This window comes from Heloderma suspectum, chromosome 2, assembly GCF_057233095.1.
Source record: "Heloderma suspectum isolate Gila_16-S chromosome 2, 16-S_ref, whole genome shotgun sequence".
In the NCBI taxonomy this organism is placed as follows: Eukaryota; Metazoa; Chordata; class Lepidosauria; order Squamata; family Helodermatidae; genus Heloderma; species Heloderma suspectum.
The window spans coordinates 5,201,709-5,214,859 of NC_139459.1; the positions used below are offsets into that span (position 1 = coordinate 5,201,709).

A 13,151-nucleotide genomic window follows, 5' to 3' on the forward strand; every position below is an offset into this window, starting at 1 on the left:
GGCCCAAATGACAGGGCCCGTCTTTGGATACCATCCAGATCTTTGTGCCAATTAAGTTATCCATCGTTCATTTTGAAGCTGCTTGTTGCTTTGTGTGTCTTCCCTTTATTACAATTACTGCTTTTTACCTTTGCAAATGTTTAATTACTTCTTATTAAGCATTTTCAGTTGCTCTTCACTTGACATTTTATAACAAGACATCCTATATTGCTTTGAAAGAGGTGGCGTAGCAATTCTGCAGTAGCCTTCTTAGCAACTTCGATAACGCAGCAATTAGCTACTTCTTTAAAATCCTTGACAGTACTTGCAGGTTTGGTTGAGTGATGGGCCTGTTAAGCCACTGGCCACGAAAGAATTCTTCCTCTCTTGGAAGTATTTGACCGGAATACATTGTTCTTAGCATTGTCCTGATCAATTTTAAAGGCTTCTGTTGTTTCCTCACCATATCTTGACTCTCCAGCAAGGGTGTGTACATGTGTGCGTACACGCGTGTTGTCCTGGATTTTTAGGAAATAGCTAAGTTTGCTTTATTGGAATTGCTGGAATTCTCTGTTGAGGAAGTGCTAACCCACCTCTCTCAAAGCAATATTTGATATCTATTATGAAATTCAAGTGCCAAATGTTTAATGATGCATAATCAAGAGTTTAAAAATATAAGTAAAAAGTAGTAATTGTATTAAAGGGAAGACACAGAGATACAAGCAGACTGACAATGGATTCTGGGTGACCACTATTAATTGTTGAGAAAGCCTACATAATATTCAAGGAAAGAATGTTGATGTTAAAGCCCATTGCTCAAGGCCAAGAGATTATTTGAAGAATAAAGGATTGTAGGTTTTAATGGCTAGACACAAGTGTTATTTAAAGAATGCTAGAATGTGAAGCCTTGCTATAGTTACCCAAGGCCAAAAAAGTGTATTTTCACTTATCAGTTATAAGACAATATTGTATAGGGCTCAGACATCAAAAAGTTTGATATACAAGTATCTAGAAAGACTTGTGCACTCAGTAAATTTTAAGTAAGGACAAGTATTTTAAATATATGATTCAAAATTAATCTAGCTTGAAAAATATAGGCATAAGCTTTTTTTGTACATTTCAATTTTGTGGGAATGTTTAGTATCAACAAGATAATGTGATCACTAATTTATGGAAGAGTAGATATTAACAAGGTAATCTCTACCCAGAAACAATATAAATATGACCTAATTTTGAAATGTGGCAGCTTTTAGATAGAAGCCCATTAGCCTATGCCTGTCAGCTTTTAGGCCAGATGTCTTTCTTTGATAACAAAAAAATTGCTTCGGAAATACTGTTTACCGATATTTTCCTTTATAATAACAAGAAACTCTTATTTGATCTAAAACTTTCTTATTTGATTTAAAACATGTTATATTTAGATGTGATGCCCTAAGAAGTATATTTGAAGAAAGATGAAAAATAGGTCAAATGATTTCCCCCTACTAATTCTTGTTAGCACAAAATCAAAGATTGAACCCACGTAAAGCAATTTCTGGTATACCCTTTGTTTAAGGTGTATTGATCAGCTAGATAGCTAACTGGCAGCCACAGGCTTCCTAAATATTATTAGTTATAATAATAATATTAAGATATCGGGGCGGCATACAGATAAAATCAATTTAAACAGTATAAAACAATAAATAATTTAAACACCTAAAACATATTAAACTATTAAACAAGCTAAAACCAGTTAAAATCTAAAGCAATAAAGCAGTTAAAACACTGTGCTAGGGAATGCATTTAGCTCTCAAAGGCTTTGGTAAAAAGCCATGTTTTTACTTGGCGCCGAAATGAGTCCAATGCATGTGCCAATCGGCCCTCCAAGGGGAGGGCATTCCACAACCGGGGCACCACAGCCGAAAGAGCTCTCTCCCACGTCCCACCGTTGTGTATGTCTCGCACTGGTGGGGGACAGAGGAGGGTCCCTCCAACAGATCTCAGTCCTCGGGCAGGCACATATAGGGAGAGGCGCTCCCTCAAATATCAAGGTCCCAAGCCGCTTAGGGTGTTAAATGTCATCACCAAAACCTTGAATTCCTACCGGAAGCGTATTGGCAGCCAGTGCAATTCCTTAGAACTTGTGTGATATGATTTTGATGAAGTGTTCCAGTCAGCAGTTTAGCTGCTGCATTTTGCACTAGGTGCAACTTCCGAGTCGTCTTCGAGGGCAGCCCCACGTAAAGTGCATTGCAATAGTCTGATTGGGAAGTTACCAGCGCATGCACTGCTGTGGCTAGGTTATCCCTGGCCAGGAAAGGCCGTAGCTGGCGGATCAGCCAAAGCTGGCCCCAAGTGCTCTGGGCCACGGAGTCCACCTGGGGCTCCAGTGACAGGGATGGATCTAGGAGTACTCCCAAGCTACACATCTGCTCCTTCACGGGGAGTGCAACCCCGTCCAGGACAGGTCACTTACCCAGTTCCCGGACTCGGGAACCACCAATCCACAGAGCTTCCGTCTTGTCAGGATTTAGCCTCAGTTTATTGGCCCTCACCCAGCCCATTACAGCCTCCAGGCACTGATCCAGCACCTTCACTGCCCCAGCTGACTCCGACAACAAGGAGAAATAGAGCTGAGTATCATCAGCATACTGGTGACACCCCACCCCAAAATTCCTAATGACCTCACCCAGAGGCTTCATACAGATGTTGAACAGCATGGGGGATAGAATAGAACCCTGTGGCACCCCACAGCTTAATAGCTATGGGGTAGAGCAGGAATCCCCCAATACCACTCTCAGGAATTGGCCCTGCAGGTAGGAGCAGAACCACTGTAGCACAGTGCCCCCAACTCCCATCCTGCAGAGCCGATCCAATAAGACACCGTGATCAATGGTGTCAAAAGCCGTGGAGAGATCCAGGAAGATCAACAGGGCAGCACTTCCCCCGTCTTTCACCCAGAATAGGTTGTCAGTCAGAGCAGCCAAGGCCATTTCAGTGCCGCACCCTGGCTTGAAACCAGACTGAAATGGGTCAAGATAATCATTTTCCTCCAAGAACGTCTGAAGCTGCCCAGCCACCACACGCTCAAGGACCTTGCCCCAAAAGGGGATACTGGCAATGGGGCGATAGTTCTCACACACCTCTGGGTCCAGGGAGGGCCTCTTCAGGAGAGGGCGCACGACAGCCTCTTCCAAGGCGGCAGGAACCACCTCCTGACAGAGCGAAGCATTTACCACCCCCTGGACCCACCCAGCCAATCCACGCCTGCTAGATCATATAAGCTGAGATGGGCAAGGGTCAAGCTTACACGTGGCGGGCCGGACTGATTCAAATGTCTTGTCCACATCATCAGGCTGCAACAACTGAAACATAACCAGATGGAGCATGGGACACCTCCCCAGACTCTGCAATAACTGTGGCATCAAGTTCTGAGTGAATATGAGCGACTCCCGAAGTGCCTAGCAAATTTATCACAGCACATGACTGAGGGTTCCAGTCCCAGTTTCTTTGAGCCTGAGCAAGATCCCAACAGGCCCTTCACCGCTTGGAACAATTCTGCTGAGCAACATTTTGAGGATGATATAATAGATATATAGTAAGGGTTTTTTTTGCCATCCTCGCTGCCGCATAATAGGCACAATGAAGAATCTTTGCTAGTCATCGATCACGCTTGCTCCGAGACCTGTGCCACCTGCACATAAGTTGTCATGCGGCCTGTTTCATTGCCCATAGATCTTCTGTAAATCAAGGTGAATTATGGGCTCCACAGCACCGGAGTGGGTGCTTGGGAGCAATTGTATCGATGGCCCTTCCCATCTCACCATTCCATAGTGAGACCAGAGCCTCGACAGAATCGCAAGCCTTATCAGCCGGAAAATCCCCCAGATTATTCAGGAATTCATTGGATTCCATAAGTTTCTGGGGGCAGACCATCTTAATTGGTCCCCCACCCCTGCAGGGAGGAACTGCTACTGCCAATCCAAACTTCACAAGGAAATTAATTAATTAATTAATTACATTTCTTGATCGCCCATCTGGCCGGTCACCCAGCCACTCTGAGCAATGTACAATAGTACAACAGTTTAAAACAATAAAATTCCACGTTAAAACATTGTATTTCAAAAAAATACCCTACCTCTCCCAATGCCTGCCTGAACCACCACATTTGTAATGCGTGGCGGAAGCTCATTAAAGAGGGGCCGTGGCGGAGTTCCCTAGGGAGGGAGTTCCACAGAGTGGGGGCCACGACAGAGAAAGCCCTCTCCCTCGTCCTCACCAGCCTAGCTGTCCTGGCTGATGGGACAGAGAGAAGGCCATCCGAGGCTAGTCTTGTTGAGTGGCCTGTCTGGTGTTTCTGGAGGCGTTCCTTGAGATAGGCTGGACTGGAACCATATAGGGTTTTAAAGGTCAAAACCAGCACCTTGAATTTGGCCCAGAAAACAACTGGTAACCAGTGCAACTCCTTCAGCACTGGAGTGATGTGATCATGCCGGTGGCTGCCTTTAATCAGGTGAGCCGCTGCGTTCTGCACCAGCTGCAGCTTCCGAACCGTCTTCAAGGGTAACCCCACATAGAGTGCATTACAGTAGCCTAGACGAGTCAAGAAGTGATCTGACCATGACAATGGGGTAGTTGAACACCCCCCCCCCAAACCAGATCATCCCTCATCCCTCCAACAGCAAAAGGTATGTCCTACCACATGTGTCAGGCCAGTAATGTACTGAGACAGCCTCCTGGTTGTCAAGGTTGCCATGAAGTCCCGAGCAGGCCCTGTCAGGATAGCCTTGGCGTGGATGTTGAAGTCCCCCAGAACCACCGTCCTAGGGTTCTCCAGCACCACCTCCGAGACCAGCTCAGCCAGCTCAGGCAGGGAGACTGCTGGGCAGCGGGGTGGGCAGTACACCAGCAGCATACCTGTTCTGTCTCTTTGGCCCAACACAAGGTACAGATTCTCAAAACTGGTGCTAGGATGGATGGGTTTCCTTGTGAGGGAGATGGAGTCCTTATGGATGACAGCAACTCCTCCCCCCCGACTGTCTAATCTAGGTTGGTGCTGCATTGAGTACCCAGGTGGACAAAGCTGAGACAGATCCACCCACCCGGCTCATCCACCCAGGTCTCAGTAATGCACACCAGGCCTGGAACTGTAGTTTGAAAGCACCCAAGCAAAGCAGATCCGTAGCAGCGCACACAAATTTTCATTTCGTCCTCACAATAGCCTGCTGAGAGTAATTGGCCAATGTCTATTTAGCCACTTACTCGAATGCAAATTTCTCACATTCCTAGCTGTTGCGATAGTAACTAGAGACGTGCTTCCTCTTGTTCACCCCCTCAGGTTATGATGACCTATCCCAAGGAACGGCCGCCGGAGACTACAGCAAGGGAGGTTACGCTGGGTCCTCTCAAGCACAGAACAAGGCATCTGGCAGCGGACCAGGGAAAGGTGGTAGTGGTGGTGGTGGTGGTGGTGGTGGTGATGATGAATGTGTTGCACTGTTACTCTGGGGAACTTGGAGCAGCAATTTTCTGTATGTATGAGCTGCAGTCACTTATACCCCACTCTGTTAGTCCAAGGACTTCTAGAATGGTTTACAGTTTTAGAATAGTATCCCCCACGCCCCGATCTTGAAGCAGCAGTACAATCGGTTAAGAACTCATCCAGCTCCAGAATAAAAAGACCTAACTAATGAAGTGGAATGAAAAGGCCTGGTGTCCTGGCGCTAGAAAGAGGTGAGCTTCCCTGGGGAGGCCCTGGGGAGAGCCATAGAATAGAATCACAGGATCCACCCCACCATGCAGAGTCGGGGGGGGGGGGACTTTTCCATCTGTGAGCTCCCTAAGTTACCTGCAGGCCAGTGCAAGGAGGGCTCTAGCGGTCTCTCCACTGTTGTTGCTCCTCTGGCAGCTGGTCTTTGGTGGGCACAGAGAGGCAGGCTAAATGGCATTGCAGCCGTGTGCCTTCAAGGACGTGAGCAGTTAATTTCCCCAATTTCTTTCTGTGGGAAGAAATACATTTAATTTTTCTTAGTGAAGAGAAAAATGAAATTATGGGATTAAACCAGTGTTGCTATGCTGGGTCAGACTAAAGGTCCACGTAGCTTAGCTCAGTTGCCAGGTGGCCATGGAACACCCACAAGAAGGACACTGGGGTGACAGGGTGCCCTGTTTGCTCCTTGCAGTAGAAGGTATCCTGCCACTGAACCCGCAGCTTTCATTCAGCTGTCACAACTAAAAGGCATCCTGGATGCTCTCAGAATATTTAACATTACATGTTAAAGGAGAGGTGGCTCTTCCTGGTTTTAGGCAGAAGGAAGCCAGCTCAGTGTGCACCAAAGAAGGGTAATCATCAGCCCTTGGGGATGTGGAATCCAGCAGAGAGGTAGAGAAATGCTTTTGCTCCATTGCCTTGGCTGATTCCATAGCTGACTATTCTTCGTCTTTTCTTTTCCTCCAGGTGTTTCTGTGACCTCAAGTAACACAGGTGTGCCTGATATTAGTGGTTCAGTCTACAACAAGACTCAGGTGAGGGGCTGTCCTGCAGCCAGCGCGTGTATGCCAAAAGCAGCCTTCTGCTGCTTTCAGCTCCCTCGGTGTGAGCATGTTGACTTCCTGATTTGCAGCTCCGCCTTTGGGTCTCTTAAGGGGCTTCTGCGCTGAGTACTCAGTGGAAGTCAGTACTCCACTTAAGTTGAGAGCTTGCACTTCCTGTCCTGAAAACCTTTGGGGCTTTTTATAGGCACATCACCCTCCCCGCAGAAGTGATGGTCCCACAGTTCAAGTTCCATCCTTGCTTCAACGTTCTGTTAATTATTATTGTTAATACACCGAAATGCCCAGCCAAATGAAAAGGTCCACCTGGCGCAGAATGACATATGCGTTGGCAAAGGGCCAGCCTCTCTCTGGAGGGCATTCTGCAGACTAGGCAGCCTGCTGTGGGGTACTGCTGTATCTGTCCAGAGCTGAGCCTGGTCATTTATCTCCCCTCTCAGACCAAGCTCGGGTTGCAGGTTATCTTGGACATGGGCTTGGGCTTGTAAACATGGGCAGAGGGGCCGCTTTCCCTCTGCTGAAGTGTCTTTCCTTGTTCTCCTTTGCCCAGACTTTTGACAAGCAGGGATTCCACGCTGGCACTCCGCCCTCGTTCAGCCTGCCCTCAGCCCTGGGCTCCACGGGGCCCCTGAACCCTGCCGCTGCTGCTGGCTATGCGCCGGCGCCGTTCCTTCACATCCTGCCTGCCCATCAGCAGCCTCATTCTCAGATGCTGCACCATCACCTTCAGCAGGATGGGCAGGTGAGTTGCTGAGGCAGGGAGACAGTAAATGCACAAGCATTGCCTGCAGAGCCAGCTCCCAGAAGCGCGCATACACGCACACAAATGTATATACATATACACATACACATATATGAGAGAGATAATTTTTCAAGAGAAACGTTTTGGGAAAATCAGGCACCGCTCCATTTCTCTTTTGGTGGAAATCCAGTAAAATGCCAGTTTCCCTCCATAGTGTGGAGGTGGGTGGGTGGGACAGACCTATCTGATATGTTTGCAGAACCACACGTGGCATAAAGATGGGTGAAAAGTCCGTCAGGCACGATCTCATGCATGTTTATACAGAAAAGAGTCCTGCAGTTCCCAGCATAGGCTGCCTGGGGCATGCTGAGAATTGTAGGATTTTTTCTTTCTAAACATGCATAGGCCTGCATCCTTAAACACTATTCCAAAATCAAGGCTGTCTGGGGATTCTGCCCCTAAAGCAGGAGGTGCCTGTTCTCTGAGCTTCCAGATGTCTCCCATTACCACTTCCAGGAGTGCCAGCTCCCATTTATCTATTCCCCTCCCCCCAGCACACACCATTTTTCTTTGACAGTCTCTATTCCCTGAGCCTTTATTCACTATGTAGGGAATTAAGCCGTTTCTTACATGGTAGGAAGGGGATGTTGGCTGAAATGATTTTAAACTTACATTATGAAGATGAACAAATATTAAAAAGTGCCAGTTTAGGGGAAGAGCTGAGTGGCTAGCTCAGTGGCAGCACAGCTGCTTTGCATGGAGGTGATCCCAGTTTCAAGTCCCCAGTACCTCCAGGTAGTGCTGGGAAAGACTCCTACCTGAAACCCTGGGGATCCCCTGCCAGAAAGTGCAAAGAATGCTGAGCTAGGTAGACCTTCCTATAAGGGAGCTTTCGATGTTCCTATCCGTTTAAATATTTTTCTAGTGTCAGAAGCCCCAATCTTGCTTATTTGCTCCTTTCTCCTGCATCAAATAGTGGAAAATGAGTCTGGCTGACCACTCCCAGGGGCTATGATGTTCAGACACAGTTTGATACCTTCATAGTGTAATTAGGGATGTCAAAGAAATCCGCAATGGGATCAAATGAGTTTGGGTTTTTATGAATCCAACCCAAGAATTCCACAGCAGACCATCTTTTCCCCAGTTGGACAGATTCCACAGACTTGCGGACCATTTTTCTAGCTTTCCAGAACTTTGTGCAGATTTAGTAATAGAAAAATACTCAATTATTTTTAAAAACTGCCAAAAATGTGCATTTTCCCCATATGCTGACGTGTGAAAATCCACATTTTGGGGGGATTTGTAGATTGTCACAAGTACAATCTTGTGCAAGTGTAAATTTGCACAAATTTCCATTTGCACAAATTCAGAAACGAAAAAAAAATCAGATTGTCAGTGGATGATGGAATGAAAGATGCCTGAAAATCCGCGAAATGCAGATGAACCAGATTTTAAACAAACTGTACATCCCCAAGTGCAATCCTGTCATGCCTGGAGTTCAGTGACTCCCAGGCATGTGGGCATAGGTTCACAGCCTCAAGAGACCTGGGAAAATCTGTCAAATATTGGGGAGCAGCGAAGGGGAGGAGCTACAGCCTTTCTCCTAAAGTGGCAAGCAGAATCTACTTTTAACAATGTACACAAATATACTTTTAATCTTATTTTTCTGAACTTGTTCTCCCAAGTTCATACCTGCCATAGGTAACTTGTTACAAAACGATCCAGGTTACTGTAGCTTAAGTTGCAAAGCCTACAAGAGTTGCAAATTCTACCAGCTTTCCTGAGCCAACAGGAACAACTGGATGCATATCTCAGGTGCACTCTCAATTCCTCTGACGCAATGGCAAAGCTTGTCAGGTCTGGCTGGTGACCCACATGAATTGGAAAGGTGCAGTGACTCCTCTGCCCCAGGATCAGTGTGTGTTGCTGGAAAGGAAACTTCACATGGGAAACAACCTAAAACCTAAGGAATGCAACTTAAAATTATGAAGGCCATTCAAGAGGGCAGGGGAAGGAGGCACAGAGGCAGAACATGAGAACATCCCAAAGGGCAATTGACAGCTCTCCTGGGGAAACGCTGGTTCCTGCTGCAAGCGTCAAAAGGATCTTGTGGGACAGGAGGTGGCAGCTGTGCCTGCTGGGAAACGGCGGAGGAGTGACTATGGAGCCCCTTCTGACCCTGGCAATGAATGTCCTTCCTCTTGTCTCTTTCCAGGGTGGATCTGGCCAGCGCAGTCAGCCAAGTGCCATGCAGCAGAAGTCTCAGGCTACCAAAACCGCCTATGGAGCATCTCCCTACTGGACGAACTAGCCCCACCCCAGACAGGGAAGAATGGGAGGGAAGGGGAGAAGACAGCAAGTAGCAGCCAATGCCCATTCTTGGGCTCCCACACCTGCCAAGAGACCATCCCCTTGGAGTGGGGTGGGTGGGTGGGTGAGGGCATCCCAGCTAAGAGCCCACTCAGCAGCCCCTGCAGGGAAAATGGCAGCCCACCCTCGTGTGCGTGACTCCTTACCTGCTTCTCTATGATTTGCTGTTGTATGTAATATATTTATGTATGTATTTGTAAATGTAATAGAGCCTGATGGTGGTTTCTGCATCTCTTTGAAGACTGTTTATTTCCTTCCTTGTAGGGAGCTCCAACTTGACACTCCCGTTTTGGCCCAGGGCAGCTTTCTCTGAATTTTTGTATAGTTTTGAGGACTTTATACATTGTCAAAGGACAAAGTGTGCCATTTTTTATTTTGGGCCTGGAAGCTTCTGATTTAAAAGCAGTTCTTAGCTCAGGCAACTGGTAAGGCTCACAGGAAGAATTGAGGTTTTTTTGTCTACTCCTAGTTTCTTACATGTAATTTCATTTTCTTAAAAGTATTACTTCTCCTCTTTGGCCCATTTCTGCCACCCTGAGGATTTAATATTCATGGTCAGTCTTGTTGCAAGTTGCAGCATCGCACTTTTTTTATTAGACAATTTTTAAAAAGGCGAACGAAAAAATACAGTGTTGTCCCTCCTTCCCCTTTCTGTTTTTTTCCCCCCTCAGCCAGAGACTGGACTGCTCAGCATATCCCAGAATTGTTTATCTGCCAATCAGGGGCTCAGCAGCAAATTCTTCAATAAGAGGGTGCAAAAGCTGAATTTTGTAACCTCTCTGCCCTAGGCCTGGGCGTCACTCCACATATCTAGACCGGAATGACCAGTATTAATGTCTCCTCCTGCCCTCCCCACCCACATTCTTCCTTCCCGCACTTCGTGTGTGTGTGTGGGCAAAGGACTGAAGGGGTGTGTGTGTGTGTGTGTGGGAGGACTCCTTATTCTTCCTGTCCTACACCCACCACCACAATGAATGTTTTAGAAATTCCATTTCTTTTTAGCCCGAACTCCACCTAATAAAGTTCTGAGCATATCAGTGGTGTTTGCAGTCTCAGTTTTCAAAGGTCTGCCCATCCCTCTATGGACATTTACCTTTAGCAGGTTATTCAGATCAGTACTGAGGCGAAAGGGGATCGCAAGAGCTTCTAGCTCAAGGTACTTCGCAATAACATCCCAGTACATGAAAGCTAGCACAGGTGGGCACCGTGCACCTCCTTTGCCAGTCACTAAAGGGGTTGAGGACACCCGCAGCTAATGCTTGTGGGCCAAGATTGCATGCTGCTCACATTACGTATGATGAGGGCAGGTACCTGAACCTTTTATTGGAGCACTCATTCACTGGATGGGCACCCATCTCTGCTAGAGGGGAAGAGGTCAAAGCACGCGCTCTCCCAGGCAAGAGGGAGAAGCGGCAGCACCTCGTGGCAGAATGTATTAGTTCTTCTGGGACCAGAAGTTCAAAAACTGGAAGCCCCCAGAAACATGGAGGTCTGAACTGCTCCTGCAGAATAACATGATCAGGAAGGAACTGGAAATGAAACACCTGGTTGGGTCTTCCAGAGAGAAGGGATTTCTTCAAGCAGTGGAAAGTTGTTCGTGTTGCTTTTAATGGAATCAGGCAAGAGTCTGTGATCACAAAAGGGGAACAAACCCACATAGATTTGAGCTTGCTCGAGATGGGCATATACGGTTAAGAGCAGTGGTACCTTGGTGTGAGGTGTGTGCGCGCACGCGCATGCATGTGTGAATCTTTTGTTTCTAATGAGTAACCCCCAGAGTTGCTGCAAGGGCTGCATTTGTGGTTTTGCAACAGCAAGTTCCACAATTTTAGGGTGATATGAACAACTACTTGTTAACACTGATAAAAAGCAATCTGTACTCTACTGTGTGTAATCCTGTTTTAGCCTCCCCCGCCCCTCCTAAAAGCCAACTATATCTGCAACACTGGCCATTTTGTGCCAAGAAATACTTAACTCCCTCTTCTACAGGGAGCCTAAACTGTTCTTGGCCAAAATCAGAGCCTCGCCTCAGAAAGGCAGTGGAGCTAAAATTCTCAGCTGTATCTTCTCAACTGCCTATTTGTCGTGCAGGGCCACCATATTTTGCACCAGCTGCAGCCTCCAAGCTGTTCTCAAGAGCAGAGGAAGCGTGTATTTAGGGGGCCAGTACTAAGACTACAAAGACACAAGAGATTATTCCAGTAGTGTTCTTCACATTAGGAGGAACCCTAGACTGATCCTCAATTTCCTTCACTATTCATGTGCAGCTTAGGGGGTGGGTCCATAAAAGGCCAAGATTAACAAGCAGCCATGGGATTACTATAGCAATAGCCTGGTGGTAGTGGTGTTTCTGCAGAAAAGGGACCTCTGGCTAGTCTAAGAGTCTCGTAGCAAATGCTCGTTGGTAGTCATTTCAATGCCAGAAAGTGTGTGGTTACACCACAGGATTCACCCCAGAAGCCACATGGTAGCTTCTTGAAAGTTTAACAGGTTGTAGTTAAGGCCACTGTGGGGTTGTAATAATGAGCCTAATTGCATGACCAGAGGGTATAGTCAAGAACTTCAACTAATTTTTGGTTACCTTGTGAGTCAACACATGGTCATTGGTTGAAGACTTCCTTAGAAGACTGTTAAAGAAAATGGAGAAAAAATGTGACTTAATTTTAAAAGGCTGATTTAATTTTAGAAAAATACCCAAAGTAAGTGACGTTTACTGCTCATTGTCAAGGTGTTTTCCTTTGGAAAGAGAACAGGCTCTCTTGTCAGGAAGTGAAGACCATCTGTTCCCTATGAAAAAGAAAAATCTGAAATTGGCAGTTCTGGTGCAAGTCCTCCTAAAGTACCACTGTCTCCTTCATGACACTGAAATGTCCATTTCCCAAGAGGAGTTACAACAGGAGTTTGCTTGCTTTTCTGCTGTGAATTCGTGCAGACCTTTTGCTTCTACATGTTACAGCAGTGGTCTTACGGTTGTTGTCTGCATCAGTTTGCTGTGTTATCCCTGCACAATAATCATGAAATCCTTGTGAATGGCAGAAGATTCTCTTGGGCTAGATTGCTCTACACAAGTTGGATGCAGGCACTCGTGTGCAAACCACCTCAATTTGCATCAACGGCAGTTTGAGTGAATTGAGATTGTGGCATACATGAAAGTAGCAGGAAGCTGTTAAGGAACAGTGACTTGCTTGCATGTATCACAGTTTGGATATAAGGGGCATTTTATGGACACTATACCTCTAAAATGTATTTTAGAAATGCCTGCAGGGATGCAACAAACACACAGCTAAACATGCATGACTTGGGAGTATGAAGTAGACCCAGGTATGCATAGACAACTTTTAAGTAATGAGAGGAGCAGCTCTCTTGTTTGTGCAAAGTTATGGCCATTTTCCTGTTTCCATATGTTCATTTTGCAATGCAGGCAGGGAAATAAGTGAGGGTGACTGGAACAGATCACCTCAGCAAAAGCCTCAAAGGGCGTGAAGAGAGCTACTCTCCAACAGTTTAAGGCCTCTGAAATGAGAAGGTG

The 13,151-nt window shown here is 46.5% G+C and overlaps 1 protein-coding gene across 5 annotated transcripts in view; it reads left to right on the top strand.

Moving 5' to 3' along the window:
* Positions 1-11,505, top strand: part of UBAP2 (ubiquitin associated protein 2) — a 158,526-nt gene extending 147,021 nt beyond the window's left edge. For 3 of the 5 annotated variants that reach the window (XM_084832803.1, XM_084832804.1, XM_084832807.1), the window contains 4 exons: positions 5,297-5,404; positions 6,416-6,483; positions 7,061-7,252; positions 9,468-11,505. In XM_084832803.1, coding sequence (XP_084688929.1) covers positions 5,297-5,404; positions 6,416-6,483; positions 7,061-7,252; positions 9,468-9,563 — 464 coding nt within the window. In that variant the 3' untranslated portion in view covers positions 9,564-11,505. The remainder of the gene's footprint in view (positions 1-5,296; positions 5,405-6,415; positions 6,484-7,060; positions 7,253-9,467) is intronic. The other 2 variants (XM_084832805.1, XM_084832806.1) reach the window with 1 other exon arrangement.
* The last annotated feature ends 1,646 nt before the right edge of the window (positions 11,506-13,151 follow it).